This window comes from Perca flavescens, chromosome 20 (genome assembly GCF_004354835.1).
Source record: "Perca flavescens isolate YP-PL-M2 chromosome 20, PFLA_1.0, whole genome shotgun sequence".
Lineage (NCBI taxonomy): Eukaryota > Metazoa > Chordata > Actinopteri > Perciformes > Percidae > Perca > Perca flavescens.
In genome coordinates this window covers 18,762,113-18,779,535 of record NC_041350.1, presented here as the reverse complement: position 1 = coordinate 18,779,535, position 17,423 = coordinate 18,762,113, and the positions used below count along the sequence as shown (strand labels likewise).

The window sequence follows — 17,423 nt, the reverse complement described above, 5'->3', positions numbered from 1 at the left end:
TGAGATAGAGAAAATTTGGAGCCGTTAGCCAAACGACCGGGCCAATCAGCGTTGGTTTTCAGGCGGGTTAGGTGGTGATAGACAGATGGTTTATCCAATCAGCTAACTAGTATTTTCAGACAGCAGTCCGGGAACCTGAAAGGGTGCCTTTTATTCCTAAATTCTCGTTACACAAACGGCAAATATCCTTTACCGACATGTTTTCATACGCTTCGTGGATCTGATTGGTTGATTTGGCCCGTCTATCACCAACATAGGTGATAGACAGATGCTTCATCCAATCAGCTAACCAGTATTTTCACCCCTTTCCAAAAGTTCTCCAACGGAAAGTTCCCAGATGGATATGCCAAGCAAATGCGAAGCGATCCATCTGGCGGAGTCAGGTTACGCCTAGATAGCTCAGTTGGTGGAGCGGGCGCACATGTATAGAGGTTTACTCCTCGACGCAGCGGGCCCGGGTTCGACTCCGTTTGCTGCATGTCAATCCCTCTCTCTCGCTCTCCTCTTTCATGTTTTCAGCTGTCCTATAAAAATAAAGGCCTAAAATGCCCACAAAAAAAAACGACTTAGTTGCTGATTTATTTTCTTTCACTAATTTCAGCTCTAGCTAAAATAACAGTCTCTGTAGAAAGATGAACAACTGGAACTTGACACAACAAATCACATGTAGCTCCAACTTTTAGATCAATAGTTTAACCACAGTTTGAAGTGCAGTTTGAAGATCACAAACAACCAGATTCTTCACGATGACAAAATATCCATTCTCTCAAATTGACTAACCATTCAGCTGAGATGCTATTTGGCAGGCTTAAATCCACAATTTCAGGTGGAAAGTTGGTCAGTTTGGTTAAGATAGAATGAGCCTGGCACTTGTAAAAGTTAACGAAAATAAGCCATCAAATTACCAACTGGTCAAACTCCATATAGCCGGAGAGATAAGCAATAAGAAAAGACAGTGAGAGAAGAGTGACACACAAAAATGAGCCACAGAGTAAATGAGAGTTTTATAAAGAGAAAATGAGACACTCATGATTTATTAACTACTACTCTCTCCTCGTCCTCATAAGGCCAGGATAATTTTGTGACTCTATATGGGGGGCTGCAGTGCAATGTGCTCCGGCTCCGTCTCGTACACCCCAGTCAAGGCATGAAAGATAGATCAAGAGAAAAGTTTGAGCAAGGAGAGAGTGTGTATTATAAGAGCCTATGGTTGATTGCTCTGAAACCAGAGAAGAGCGAGGGGGAGGAATAACTTTGGTGAACTCACTATACGTCTGATGTAATTCTTCCTCTCCCCACATCGCACACACACCTTATATAATACAAAAGTACAGACCACCCTGATGTCCAAATCCATCCAGACTGGAGAGTTGCAGTGGCTGCTTCCCATTGGGCCCTCTGGCTCTCAGAGTGTGTAGATTGTGTGTGTGCGCCTTTTCACGCCAATCCATGTGTCTTTTATTGTCCTGCAGCACTGGGATGTAATCAGGTAAGCCCAGCGGCAGAGTAATCTCAGTCAGATACTATGAACCGCTAGCTACCTTCTCTGCTGCTCTCTTTTCGTGTTACATCTCTCTTCCTCCTTTACTTCCTCCTCAGCAGCCTCCAAGCACTCCAATCTGCCTCCCCCCTCAGGCTTACCTTCCTCCCCTCCTTCCTCTAGCTTCCCTCTGGCACCCTCCGTCACCGCATCACCAGCACCAGGCCTGGGCCTGTATATCTCATCATGTGGTTTCCTGGGGCAAGGAGATCTGTGTTGTGTTATATGTACTCCATGTGTTCGTGTGTCGGGTGGAGTATCATTTTTTGGGGGGGGTTTGGGTGCAACATTACCTCACCCTGTGGTTTGTGTGTGTGAGATAAATGTGATCATATGCACAGTGGACACACATACTATATATGTAGGAGCCAGTTGCACTAGCAGTTTGTTAAGTTCAAATTTGGCCTAGTTATAATGTAAGTGTTTAAGTTGAAACTGCTGAAAAAGCGAATGTGTTACAGAACACTAAGCCAATGACTGAATAATACATTTGCATTATTGGATAATTTTCCACTTATTCCGAACTGGATGAATGTTACTAACTCTGAAACATTTTTCCATCTATACATATACAAAAAGAAAGCAAAGTTGTACCTAAATTTCGAGCATTATCACTCAAGTGTATTATATTGTCTGTCCCCTAAAACTGTTATTTTTGGCAGTTAATTGAAATTGCAGTTGATTGCTTTTGATTGTACTGTACTGTTGATTCAAACGTTTCAAGATTCTAAATCCTTTATAAATCCCACAACAGGGAAATTCACATACTAACTCATGCATGGGATTTCTAAAAGCTGCCTGTAATAAATTTAAAAATATAAGCATATGCATCGGTGCTCATATAAACAAACACAACAGGGATGTTGCTTTTCTAGTTGACTCCCTCCTCAAACCCAGGCACACATACAGGATATGTACGCACACACAATCTCTGTCCTGTGTGTTTAGATTGAAAATGAAAGCTCCCAGTAAGAGTGTTTGCCAAGAAGTCTGTTTGGTGGATAGATGATTTATTGGGTGATTCTATGAGGAGATTCCTCTGTGGTCTCAGCTGGGATGAAGCGAAAGAGATAGTGAGGAGAGACGAGTGGAGGAGACTGCCCCAGTCATTTGATGTAGAGGTGGAGTGGGACATGTGCCTGGGTAATAATGCCTGCACACACACACACACACACACACACGCATGTACACAAACCTGAACGTACACACAGAATCGTCCAGCAGATTAAATGCGCTGCAGGTTGTATGAGACCAGAGAGTGAAAGAGTGAAAGAGAGAGACGGGGAGAGGGTGTTGAGTCAGTGTGTAAGCCGCAGGGCAGCAAAGTCTTCCTCTACCACTAAGTCAGCCACTGATCTCATTTCTCCACAGATGGACTCCTAACACACTCCCATCAGGGGACAAATATATATTCCCTCCGTCTCTGTTGCTCACACATTCCTGCACCGTCGACCTTTTCTCTTTATTCATCTCCCACTCTTTTTCTATTTCTTTCTCATGGTTTCTTGCTTTTTTGTCTCCTCACTCCCCATCTTCTCTTCACTCTGTCTATATTATCCTCCTCCATCCCAATATCCCTCTCGTTCTTTCACACACTATTTTTCTCTGCTTCTGTGGTTTTAACCCTCTCCTCCATCCCATCACTTCATCCCGTGTCAGACCACACACCATTACCCTCTCTCCTCTTCCTTTGATCAATCACAGCCAACAGGTGCTGTAAATTGTGTCCTCTGGCGACCGGCTACCGTCTCCCGTATGTATTCAGTCTCCTTCCCTGCCTCCACCCTTGCTCTTTCTCTCTGTTCTTCTCGCCACATCCCTCTAGCTCTTGCCCCAGTTTGTCAGTGAAGCAAAACTGGCTGTGCCCATCATTCATCTCCCCCATCCTGTCATAGCGGCGGCTTGGCTGGTCTCAGACAAATAGCATCATGGCAGATAATACAGGCACAGCCAGAAAAGAGCCAAATAAATGGTCCCTTCTCTGCCGTCCTAATGGTCCTGCTTTCCACTTGGCTAGGGGACAGCTCTCTATGCGGACACGAACATCAGCATCTTATGAGGAAAACATACCTGTAAGCTTTAACTAGCCATGACATGCATGAAACACATACACACACCTTTTGAAAAAAAAACTGTCCACTGGCAACATATCCACAGACAAATGTGGGGATTGTCAAGGGAGACGTTTATTGTGTAGAAATTGCGTGGTGATGTATGGATGCAACATGAAGGCCTCTGTTGCAGGAGCACATAACAGTTAAGTAATTCAGATCTCAAAGCCCTAATCAAATCACACACATACATACACATGCAGCCTTCCGTAACCTGTAGGGATACAGTATGTGTCTGACGTCAGGATGTTACCAAATGTGTTTTTGTTCTGCATATTCTAAGCAAATTTCCAAAAAAAAGGTGTCAAAACAAAATGCTAATCACAGTGTGTTTCCACCATTCAGTGCTACAGCATGTGAATATTCTCGACAGAGTGTAAGAAAATGACATAATTAAATGAACGCAACTGTCTTGTCCGTAAATCCGGTACATCATGGCATTTAATTTTTGCTTCCCACCTGAGATGGCATTTGTTGTGGCATATGTTATAAATTAGCCTCCTCTGTCGACATACCAGGTGGTGATTTTATTTAAGCAGTCATGATTATTAGGGCTCACTGGTAGAGAAGGGGGATGTCACAGAGTGGCATTAATTTGCCATCGCTGCATCTACACCACGTTCTGAAGACGCACAATTGAGATGACCCCAACTAAGCAACAAGTCTTGAAATTATATGACAAAATGCATGCTGTGCAAGGATGAGGATACAGTAGGGAAATATTTGGGTATTTGGTTTGGGTTAAAAGAAACCATTGTTCCCTTTGGACAGGCTCTGGGATTACATACATAAAGGTGGATGATAAGTCTGACTAGTCTATATCGACAACGTTTCATTTCCGGGATTGTTCAGGTGAAATTCTGCCGGATGTCAGTAATTTTCAGCCAGCATTCGAAACTCTGGTCGATTTATGAGGACTATGGTTAAGTAGTTATCTCTGTAGGGTAAATCCAGACATCTAGTTAGACTGTCTGTCCAATCTGAGTTTTCTGTTGCATGACTAAAACAACCTTTGAACGTACACATTACACCCAAACAAGCTCCTTCCCGAGGCTTTTCACCGTTAGCCCAAGACGATTGTGATTGGTTTAAAGGAATGCCAATAATCCAGAGCACGTTTTTCTTCCATCCCGGAATTGAATTATAGAAAAAAAAGAGAAACCAACGTTCACGGCCAGTAAGAAGTGGGAAACTGACAGTGGTCTACTGTGTCAAAGTCTGACATTTTCTTGACCCATCCATCAAATTTGTCCTTTACTCCCGTCACACTACAGCCACAACGCCTACGGCTTACGAAGGCTTGACCCGAAGCATATTGTTTCTGGGCATTTGCTGAAACGACTCTCCGTTGTCCAGTAGTAAACCTTTGAAATATCTCTTCTCTGTTTGTAGATCAATATAGAGTTAAATGAGTGACGTTTAACAGAGCTTACACTCACAACCCGATGAAGCTCATGGCCTTGGCATGGTGCTGACAATAAGCTAGCATTTACTGTATCTCTCGTTTAATGCTTTTAAAAGCAAGTTAATAATTTCACCAACACATTTTCAAGTATGTTTATTGTCATAACTGCCATGTAGTCAAAATCAGGGAAAGCATAATTTTAAAATGTCTGTATTTTTTATTGATACACCTAAATTTGAATTCTGCCCTTTATTTTGATTTTGATTTCATATTGTTTCTGGGCATTTGCTGAAACGACTGATGCTGTTGTTTTTCTTAGGACAGGACTCCAACCAAAATGTGTATGATATGACTAAATCTGATCAGCAATATGGAGAGCCCTGCATATAAATGTTAAGTCTGTGAATGTATTTGAGTACATCTGTAAGTTTTCGTGCAACCACCATAACTGCTGACTGCACACTCTCTCGCCATCTCTCACTGAAGCGCCTCTTCCATTCTCCTTGATCATGGCTACTGTTGTCATCTCTCCTCCAGCGTAATGAGTCAGTGTGTGATGTTAGATGGCTGCTGACAGTGTGTCCTATGACTCACATTGGGGTGGTACTGCTGTACCAGCACATCTCAATACCCACCCCCCCCGCACACCTCGATCCTCCCATGCCTCCTCTCCTCTCTTCTTTCCCTCTGTTTCTGTTTGGACTGTACCTTCCCCAGTGGATAGAGACATCTGCTAATAATAAGTAAACATACTGTAAAGGTGACACACACAAACATAAACCACCACACACGCATGCAGGGTCCATTTGGGCAGTGAAGCCTGTTTTCCAAAGCGAGCATTTATTGTGTTATCATCAGTAACATGCATTTTTTTTTTCTCTGGAGTAAGAGAAGCAAAAAAATAAGAGCTGGAGAAAAAAGGGAGCGGGCTGGCTAATGGCACAAAGTGTTGGCCTGTGGAAAGTCCGATGATGATCGAGGCCAAATTGACATTGGAACTGAGTGAGACTGTGTGAGTTTAGTTGCATGTGCTTGTACAACAAAGATTTTTGGTATCACAGTTTATAGTTTGAATACTATTGGCTTTTGAGATGTACTACACACACAACACAGCTTCTACTGTGTAACAATTTCAGTATTTTACATTTTGCTCGTTATTTTTGCAACATTTCAATCTAAAGTGCTCATATTATGCTCATTTTCAGGTTCATAATTGTATTTAGAGGTTATATCAGAATAGGTTTACATGGTTTAATTTAAAAAAATATATTTTTGTTGTACTGCACATTGCTGCAGCTCCTCTTCCCCCTGTGTGTTGAGCTCTCTGTTTTAGCTACAGAGTGAGGCATCACACTTCTATTCCATCTTTGTTGGGAGTCATACATGTGAAGTAGCCAAGTAAGGACTACTAGCCAGTCAGAAGCAGAGTATGAGGGCGTGCCATGCTAGCAGCTAGGCGAGCATTATAATGTGTGTTACAAAGTGAAGCACGTTCGTCATAGAACAATAAGAGCAGTTTGGTGCAGTTTGAGAACAGTGTTCTCGGTTGGAAATGGTAAGTCCCTTTGGGGTGGACTTTGGGCTTTTTCACTTTGTAAACCTATAACGTGCACAAAAAAGATATGTAACACAATAAAGGAAAGGGAAAAAGCCAAAAAGCCTAATATGAGTATTTTAAAACATGATTTCTTTATCATTTACATCCACAAGCACAGGAAGATATTAGGCTATTTTTGGTCCTGATGACATGTCCGTTTCAGCTTATCATTCTGTGACAAACAGTAAACAGTGTGCTACTGGTGTGAGGCCTGCCTACAACAGACACCTTGCCCTGCTTTATGTTAATACAACACTTAAACACTCCTGCTTTAAGGGGCCTGGGCACTCGTAAACCTTGACAGACCCTCGGGCCGTGCCGCTGCCTGTAAAACACTGACTGTTTATGGATGCCTGTACCTGCATCCTTCTACCCATAAACACTTTTCTTTGTCCTTCTGGAATAGAGTTTATTTCCCCTCAACCAAGAAGTATTTTAGGCCATGTTGATTCTGTTTGTTTGCCTTTTGTTTTTGTCCACAGTATAGTTGTTTTTTTTTTAAGTTTGCCATCCACACTGAAATGTCAAAACAATGGATGAATCTTGTGTGAGTGAGTATGGAAATTTGAGCCATCAGCTTCATAGCATTTCAGGCCATTTTCAGAGTGTTGTTTGTCACCAGAGCCTGCAATCACATATCCTGTTTGACCTGACCAGAGAGTGCTAACGGAAGTGGTTGAACAACTTCACTTTGTGTGTTAATGGGGAAAAAACAATGGATTTCCATATTCATTTGCATTTGTGTGGACTATATATATATATATATATATATATATATATATATATATATATATATATATATATATATGTGTGTGTGTGTGTGTGTGTGTGTGTGTGTGTGTGTGTGTGTGTGGACATACTCTTCCATGTCAATGTCCCCAGGAGCTGCTGCCCTCAGGCTTCCCATAGCCTCTCCCTGCCTGTCCCTGCTCTGAATGCAGACGTCCACTTGGTGCCATTGTCATTGTTGAACCAAACTTCCTTTAAACACTCCGCCGACCCAACCCACCATGATTTACTAGCCCCCCGCATCCATAGGCATCTGTGCCAGCCAATTGCATTAAAGAGATAAATAGCCAGACCAATAAAAGTGTTGTGAGGGGGCTGAATGGGTCCTGGAATGCTCAGCGTCCATTTGGTGCAGTAAGCAATGGGAGGGGGGGGAGCTGGAGGGGAGGTGTGGGGCTTTTAGTGGAAGGTTTTTTAGGGGTGATATTGTGATTGGTAGTGGAGGTGATGTCATGTCATCCATCTTAGGAAGCCACTTCATTAGGCTAATGGAAGGGCTGGACCGCTCACCGTTTGTTCCTGTACATGAATGTGTGTGTGTGTGTGTGTGTGTGTGTGTGTGTGTGTGTGTGTGTGTGTGTGTTTTTTGTCCTTCTATTGATGGCAGCTTCCATGGCTAAAGTGGTTATGAAGACTAAAGTGATTTTATGGACATAAATGTGTGTGTGTGTGTGTGTGTGTGTGTGTGTGTGTGTGTGTGTGTGTGTGTGTGTGTGTGTGTGTGTGTGTGTGCGCGCCAGTATTTTCACACAGTTCAGTAATGACACTGTTTTTGATGAGGGGGAGATAATACAGTGCGTTTGAGGAGCTAAAGCACACCTTATTCCTTTGATGTTCAAGCTACAATCACGTTCCTTCAATGACTTGCAAAAATGTGAAGTGCAGAGAAGATACTCACCGTGCTTTGGGGTAATATCAGTGATCGACTTTGATTTGTCACCGACTTAAATGAGCATGTCACTTCAAATGTTCCTCTTGTGACGAGTGAAGAGGACAAATAGAATCGCTCTTTGAATTTGCTACACCGCTCGGCCTCTTCTCTCTCTCTCTCTCTCTCTCTCTCTCTCTCTCTCTCTCTCTCTCTGTCACTTCTCCCTCCCTACGTTTCTCTCGCCGTCCCTCCATCCTTGTCAGTTTTCCCACCTGAAACCCACATGATTTTCTGTCTGGACATGTGCTGTCTTATGAGAGTGATTCCTCTGAGTCCATTCCTCTCTTTGTTGTCCATGTCATTCCACCATCAGCAGCCTGGTTTCATCCATTTCTTTATGTTTTTCAGATGTCATATGAGGCCTGCCTGTGATTTGCTTTGTAATTCCCTGAGCTTATTCTGATCATCTGAACTCTTTTCTGCCCTTTTTCTATCCCCGAAGTCTCCGTTGTCCAGTAGTAAACCTTTGAAATATCTCTTCTCTGTTTGTAAATCAATATACCGTTAAATGAGTGACGGCATGGTGCTGACAATAAGCTAGCATTTATCTCTCTTTGTGGCTTTTAAAAGCAAGTTAATAATTTCACAAACACATTTTCACATATGTTTATTGTCATAACTTCCATGGAGTCAAAATCAGGGAAAGCATAATTTAAAAATCTCTGGATTTGTTATTGATACACCTACATTTGAATTCTGCCCTTTATTACAAGCAACACCAGGAAAGTCTCTCCATTAGCGACATGTTCGATTCCCATTCTCTTATTTTGTGGCTCTCCTCAGGACATTAACATGATATAACATGAATCTGTTTATTCACACTATTTAGACCAAAACATGTGTATAAATATACTATATGTGCATCCAACCTTGCACAGTGGAGGTGTAAATGAAACAAAATAGCCACACTGGGTACAAGCTGTGCTGTAATGTTTCTTTCAAAAGCCACCATTTCCCCAAAGACAACTAAATCTTTTTAAAATTTAAAATTTCTTTTTTTAAACAGAGTAGTTTCCTTGTAGCAACTTAAACATATGCTCTCTGTAGCCATTAAAATGTGCAAATGAGCAGACGGGATAGCCTTAGCAAGGTGCCGGTATCCCCCACGTATGGACACCTGCTACCAGAGCAAAGGTACAACAGATATACTGTTTTCTATGAATATTAATTTCTTCACTATTAGCTTCTGGTACTGAAGGTCGCAAGCAACCCAAGATAGAAATACAAATATTCACTCCTTTTTTTATGTATTATTTGTGAAAGCCATTCATTTCATGTCTCTGTCTGCTCTGATCTGAGGAATCAATGATGCTGTGACATTTTCAGAAGAAGCATGCATAGTGGTGGCCTTTTTTTTTTTTTAACTCTGAGATGAACTTTGATGATCTGATGGATGGAAGCATGCAAAAACATGTCAGTGTTTGTTGGATTCCTATCAAACCAGTTAAAAAGTAGAAGACAGTCTTTCTGCTGTCAGCTATGAGTAAACTTGATGCAATGAGAGACAACATCATTAGAGGACTGTGAAATGTTATCTGACGTAACCTGTTACCAGGTAACAGGCAAGGTGTTGAAGAGATATATATGATGTGATATATTTGCAAATGTTTTTCATGTATCAGGACCTTCTTTTACTGTAAGTGATACCATCAAAATCTTATTTATTTTGTGATGATGTTAAAGGGTCTTTTATTATTTGTATGAATAAAGCAAAAAGATAAGGACAACTTTTTGACCACTGACTAGACATGGGTCCTGGTGAAATGTTTGCTTCATGCATTAAAAAAGTTTAAAGGCAAGGTAATTCCCTGCAATGTGTTAATATGTTAATCTGCACCCTTTCCCCGTGGCTTTAGACTCCATCACGTGCGCTTTCAGAGCTTTGTGTATGTACATGTAATGTGCCTACACCGGCATTAGTGAACCTTTGCATTTCAAAGTGCAGTGCTTGTTTGGCTTGAGTCCGGGTGTGCGCCACTGCACACCGCGGTGGCCTTTAACGCCTGTCCCTGGTGCAGATCGATTTTGTGCCTTGCCAGCAGCCCACTGCTAACCTTGAGGTAAGCTGGCGTAATGAGATCGCATCTGACGGCATTGACTCACACCTGACAGCACTGACACTCTCCTCCCAGCCAGTAAGAGACACAGACAGGCAGAGTGGGAAAGGCTAGGTCCTTTGTGGTAGGCTGTACTGATTAGTTTTCTCTTGATCTTACTGTAATATACTGTATATATTTCCACTTCTACAGAAGTTGGGGTTTTGAAATATTATAAAAGACAATCCCTTATACAGCTGAAGTTACAGCCATTTACAGCCTTTACATTTATTCTTACTAATGTGATTGCAAGTGGGTATTGCACCACTGCAGTCTTCTTTTGTTAGCCCGTAATCTCTAACTTATATAAAACCTCTCTTGGGTGAAAGATGGTATGTTGGGCATGTGTGTTACACGAGAACACCAAGATTTCAGGGTGGACCTCTGTTTTATAGGAACCTCAGCAGCTGCAGCGTCTTGGTGTCGATCTGTAGGCAGCGCTGGGTAATACACAGCCCTAGGTCTATCCATAGCTGTGATAAGAAGTACCATACCCATACAGCAGGCTGCAACGATCTTTGTCACCAGCAACACGCACACGAACTATGAAACGTGTAGTCTAATTTGAAAATAATTTTAAAAAGGAGTTGCCCATCTGAGCCATCAGTGTAAAATGCCTGTTAACATCACATGAGATGACTCTTTCCTATAGGGCTGTGACAAGCATGCTGGAGCTGATTCTCAGATGCATGTATCAGGCTACAATTGAATAAGATGGGACTGGGATAACCATTATCTGAGTGGAGGTAATTGAAACAATAATGGGCATGTTAACAGCTTGGAAAATAGCATTGATCCATCATCTAAGATGAGCCCCCTTTGTGCATTAATACCATGACTAAATGGCACAAACCGATTTGCTCTCGGTCATGGCTAGGTCTAGTTGGCTAATTGAAAAAGAAATGAGCAAGAAGAGGGTTTTGTGAGGTGTGGAAGAGTGAGTCTCCTACCTTGCCCCTGCAGGACTTTGAATCCCTCCCACAGCCTGGGATTTCTAAGGAAAGATTAGCCAAAGACATGGCACGATTTTGGCGGAAGTGTGGAATTGGAATTCAATTCCTGTATACCTACGTACAGATGTAGACTAGTAAGCCAGTGGGAGCCAGATCGATGGGAATCTTAACAGCTTTGTACAGCTCAGGAGCATCCTCAGCAGGTTACGTCTTTGTCTCAACCTTGTCTACACATTCTTCCACCCTTAGTTTCTGCTGTGTAATCTGACCTTGGCACGTTTCCCTCCATCTGGCATACTGCTTTGCTGATGTTCAACTTTCACCGGGTTGAAATGGCACTGAGCTGCAGCTAGCCTATAGACTGAGCACTGCTGCGCTGGATGAACACATAGAAAATGAGATTACTGACCTACAGCAAAGGTTAGACTTCAGTAAGCATGAGCAGTCAGATGATGGCTGGTGTAGGGGTTGGGGGTTTAATAAACTACTGCTGGTCATGAGCCTATTGTTTTACTTCTCTGCTCGCAACCTCATGTGGATATCCGTGTGTGTGTGTGTGTGTGTGTGTGTGTGTGTGTGTGTGTGTGTGTGTGTGCGCGCGCCCCATGATGTGTCTTAAACTGCGGCCCTCATTGTGGCTGGCTGCATTAAGCTGAAATGCTGTTATTGATCACACACAAAGGTTGAGATGGAAAGCAACAGAGTGGGAATGGGCCCAGCCCCAGGTGTGTGTGTGTGTGTGTGTGTGTGTGTGTGTGTGTGTGTGTGTGTGTGTGTGTGTGTGTGTGTGTGTGTGTGTGTGTGTGTGTGTGTGTGTGTGTGTGTGTGTGTGTGTGAGCCACAGCTGTGCTGTCTGTCAGCCTCTGGCTTATCCATTAGAGGAAAAGGGGGTTGGGGACTTTTGCAGAGGGAAATACCATTCTGGATAAAGAAGAGGGTTTGAGACCAAGTTGGAGAGTAAAGAAGCAATTGTACTGCAACATTTTCAAGTACTGGTACTTTACTTGAGTGTTTTCCTATATTACTATTTGTTTACTTAAACCTATTTTTTATGGTTGCAGTAGCTCAGTCCGTAGGGAATTGGGTTGGAAACCGGAGCCTTTCAATCGAAGACACCTGTGGCACACACACACACACACACACATGCACTCTCTCTCTCCCTCTCATACATACCTAGTGTCTTCCACCTCTCTGCCAGAGTGAGTCTCTTTATGAGAGGCCTGCCTGGCACCCAACTGTGAGGCCCTTTTAATTAGAGCCATGCTGTTAAGCACAGGCCTCCTCCCGTAGTCTCATCCACTCCCCACCTCCTCCTCACACCTATACACCCTCTATCAAACATACACTCACCACCACTGTTCTACTCTCCCCTCCTTGTTCTTATGGCCTGGTTCACATATAGTATTGTATCGTATAGTACATACATACAGTATCTAGATTGTATTTACTGTACATCCAGTTAGAATGTAATACTAATCAACACAAAAAATGCACCCAAAAAGTGTGGCTGTGTGTCTTCATGTAGTTTTGGTGTATTTATCTACCATTTGCAAGTTGAATATTAGACAGTATAATATTTTAAAACAAAAATTGTAGTATGAATGAAATCAATTTGAGTCTTGAGGGAAAACATTTGAAAACTACGCATCCATACCCTCAGTTCACACAGAGGAAAAAGCATCTACCTGGATTATTATGTTTAACAAGATTAATAGTAATAACTTAATCTATATCACCTCTTTTACAGAAGAGGAAACAAGCAAAAATATATTTGTTTTGAAGGGAAACAGCAGTTTTAAAAAGTTAATTTGAACATATTTAGCATTGATTCCCAAGGGGAAATCTTTGTTTTTAGAAAGCTTTTCTCCCCCCAATATTTCTGGAACTCGAGCTGTTCCATCGCACTCGTAACCTGCATTCTTCAATTTCCCTTTTAAAGCAAGGCCAAACCCCCTTGAAAAAGAAAAAAAAAAAGAAGGTCTCTCACATTCATTGATTCTCCTCTGCATCTGGATGCTATGATCAAAGAGCTATTGTGTTGGGGGGCCTCTTCTCTAAGCTGCATTCCTAAGGAACTTCCACAATCAGGGGTAAGTTGATTAGAAACAATGGCAGGAGGGTTGGTATTATGTTGAATCAGGAATTCCGTGCTAAACTTCCCAAAGCTGCTGCAGTGTGTGTGTCACCCTGTCCCTGGCAGGGGAGGGGATTATAACAATACATACAATAACATACACATGATGTGTGCTGACCTCGGTCAGAAATACGTACGACATACGATGGGGGTTAGTACAGCTCTGTTACAGTTGGTGTCCTTTAAGCTACAGTTCCCAACAGTTAATAGCCCCTTAAAAAAATCCTCTATATATTTGAAATTAGTTTGGAGGAGTGCTGCCTGCATCTGTGACTGCTTGTCTTCATCTTGATATGGAAAGGCAGGTTGTTTAGGACCGTGGGGAATGAGCGATGGAGAAAGAGCAGGGTGGAGGAGAAGGAGGAGGAGGAAGGCTGCAGCTGTTGTTGTGCGTAGTTTAGTGTTGGTCTGGTGGGGTTCGGCAGAAATCACAGCAGAGCCCGAGAGAGGCACAGCCCCTGCTGCCTTAATGAAAAGAAGGGTAGATAGATAGATAGATAGATAGATTGATAGATTGATTTCACCTCTTCCTTCCATCCTTCTCTCTGGGCTAAAGACCCCTCCAATCCCAGGGATTTAGCATGAAAGGCAGAAACAAAGCACCTATTCTGTGCCACTGTCCTTTTATTCCTCCACCCTCTGTGTAGCAAATGTCGCTGCACTGAGAATCCTCCCCTGTCTGCGTCTGTATCGACCCTTCCTCTTCCTCAGAGGAACAGACAACAGCAGCCAACTCCTGCTAGGGCCCTTTTCCCCCTGTTCTGTTTTTATTATGATTGTTTTTAAAGATTTCTTTTCTCTGCTTCTGGCAATATCCGCAACCCTGGGCAGACAGAGAGAAAAAAGACAGAGGGGAGAGAAGAAGAAGAAGAATAAGAAGAAGAAGAGCGAAAGTTATTTTGCTGAAGGACATTTGCAGAGGCAGCTTTTAACACCCTCGCCCCCTCCCCTCTCTTCCGTTCCCTCCATCCCTGCTTAAACACACTTCTCCCTTTTCTCCTCTTTAAATATTGAGAATCGTTGCAAATTCCTCTGGCCTCTTCCTTTTGATGCTACTGGCCTCCCAAAGGCTCAGCAATAGAAATGCATTTGGAAGGGCTGAAACTCTCAGTATAGCAACAGTAACAATCCCCACCCCCCCCCCCTTGCAGGACCTCCCTGCTCCCCCCTCCAGGCCCCAGTAAACGGGTCTGAGCTTTGCTGGTTCCCAAGCCGCACCTTTTCCCCAGCTCCCCGTGTTCTCTAGTCTGAAGGCCAAGCTCTCCCTCTGGGCTGGCTTTGGCTGCTCATTTTCACTCTAACAGAGGGTGGCTCTCCACAGGCCTGGCTTTTTAACCTACACCAACATGCATGCACACACACACATACAAACACACATCGTGCAGCTGAAACAGACTGTAACAGTGACCCGGCTGACTCCTGTCACTTTATTCTTGACTTTTCACCACTCACCCGCCCTAACTACACTGAAAAATGGAAGAAAAAAATGTGTGGTCTATTCTATACACACACATTCACCGTCATTCCTTCCTTATTGCTTTGCCTTTTTTCTTTTATTCCTCAGATGGTTGCATTTTAGATGCTATTTAGATTTTGCTAACTAGTAGGGGGCAGATGCCTGTGTTGTGGGTAGCTCAAGAATAAAACACAGCCTGAGTTTAGATGCAGAAAGAGCTTTTCTTGAGCTTTCTTGCTGCATTCTTGAGCATATGCTGTTATTGTTCTTGTTTCTCCAAAAGGAAAACAGTAAATAGCTGCTAAATAAAGCTGAAGCTGTTAAAGTTGCACTGCGTCTAGGCTAACCAATGGTCAAAACGTTTTCATGTAAAACAGGAGAGCGAATCCTGAGCAGAAAGCAAGTGCAACAGACTGAGATCATAGGCGTGTTACTGCTTAACAGCCCACTTTATGGGATCGGCTCTCTTTGTGTTTTAACGAGGAGGCCATGGATGGGTGGAAAGGCAAAGAGATGGAGAGGGGGGGCGGGAGGGGGTTTGAGTCTGTCAGGGAAGATGACAGATTAGAGAAGATTGAGAAAGAAAAAAGGATGGAGAGGAAGACGTCGGAGAGAGGTTGAATGTCGCCTTCTCTCCTCAGGTCTAATTAGGAGTGAAAGAAGGGGCTGAGGGGACCTCCTTAAAGTGCTGCTGTTCATTCTTCACATCACAGCTACTCTTCTCTTCTCCTCTCTTCTTACTCATACAACAAATGCTTTGAGTCAAATGGCCGCCGCTTCTCTTTGTTTCATTTTATAGCCCCAAGAAATGAATCCCCTGTTTCTCTTCAGGTTATTTTAGTTGAACAGGACATTTTTTACAAACAAACGTGTGTGTGTGTGTGTGTGTGTGTGTGTGTGTGTGTGTGTGTGTGTGTGTGTGTGTGTGTGTGTGTGTGTGTGTGTGTGTGTGTGTGTGTGTGTGTGTGTGTGTGTGTGCGCGCGTGTGCGCGCGCTTCATTCCTCTCTATATTTACCCTTCTCTGAAAAGTGTTTTGAGCCCCCAGTGCAGTGCCATGAGATTGGCAGTTTGCTGTGTGCTGATAAAGTCACGAACCGTGAGTGTGTGTGTGTGTGTGTGTGTGTGTGTGTGTGTGTGTGTGTTTAAGTGTGCCTGCTGATGAAAGGGAGGAAGAAGGAAGGCTGGACACCTCAGGAATGTTTTTTCGATAACAAGTTCCCCTAGCGCTGAAGCGCTCTGTTGTACAATTTTGTGTTTTGCTACACTGTCTACTTGTGTGTGTGTGTGTGTGTGTGTATGTATGTGTGTGTGTGTGTGTGTGTGTGTGTGTGTGTGGGTGTGTCCTGGGGGAGGTCAGGTTCTGCAGCTTTCTTGCTGTATTGTGATTGGTCACAAGTGTATTATGCTATCTGAGTGTATTCTTAATTTAGCACACGTGTACACAACCACCATTTTGATGTTAATACAAAGGCGCGCGCACACACACACACACACACACACACACACACACACACACACACACACACACTCCTACCTGTGGAGCGTGACACCTGGTCACTGCTCATGCCTTGTGCGCATCAACGCAGCGTTGTGCAACTACAGAGCCGTCTCTAACTAATACGTCCTTTACGCTTCTCTCCTCTCTGCAGGCATGCCTCATTAAACTTTCAGCTGAACAGTTAAAAACTCTGCTGTCCCAACTGCTCACTCCCAACTGGCCATGGCGTAAGAGGAGTAAATTAAATTCAGTCCGTCCAGTGGGTTTGAAGTCAGATGGAAGGATGGCATTTGCCGGGTGTCTGTAGCAAAGCATCGTGGCATTGCCACACGTGGTGTTTTGTGAGCCCTGACATCAACCTCACAGTCTGCGATGACCCCGGCTGTGCCAAAATATCTTTGTTTGTTTTTTATGCTGTCTGTCTGACTCTGTTTCCTTGTCCCTAGTCAACTCTGGTGATGGCATCGACTACAGCCAGCAGAAGAGAGAGAACATCGGGGACCTGATCCAGGAGACTCTGGAGGTCTTTGAGCGCTACGGAGGAGAGGATGCCTTCATAAACATCAAATACATGGTGCCCACCTACGAGTCCTGCATGATCAACTGAGGAGGAGGGGTGCGGGGGGGGTGTCCCCCTGACATTGCACAGACTATTGACTTTATCTGTTTGTCAGTCCTTCTTTATCTGCCCCCCCAACTCTAAATAGAACACTTATTTTATCCCTTTCTTCTTCACTCCATCATTCTCTTTTTGTGTCAGAAGAGTACCATATCCTTTTATTGTCCTATTAAATGTATTACTAGTGATACTTTCTGTAACTGTGTATTTAACACTATCACTTGTTAATACCAATAGAAGCTTGACAGAACAAACGTGCCCCATTGAAATACACCAATATGCCTAATATTGTA

General features: G+C 43.2%; 1 protein-coding gene across 5 annotated transcripts in view; it reads left to right on the top strand.

Annotated features, from left to right (window-relative positions):
* The window catches only part of pacrg (PARK2 co-regulated), a 139,651-nt gene extending 122,228 nt beyond the window's left edge, over positions 1-17,423 (top strand). For all 5 annotated transcript variants that reach the window (XM_028566010.1, XM_028566015.1, XM_028566013.1 and 2 more), the window contains exon 5: positions 16,958-17,423. In XM_028566010.1, coding sequence (XP_028421811.1) covers positions 16,958-17,118 — 161 coding nt within the window. In that variant the 3' untranslated portion in view covers positions 17,119-17,423. The remainder of the gene's footprint in view (positions 1-16,957) is intronic.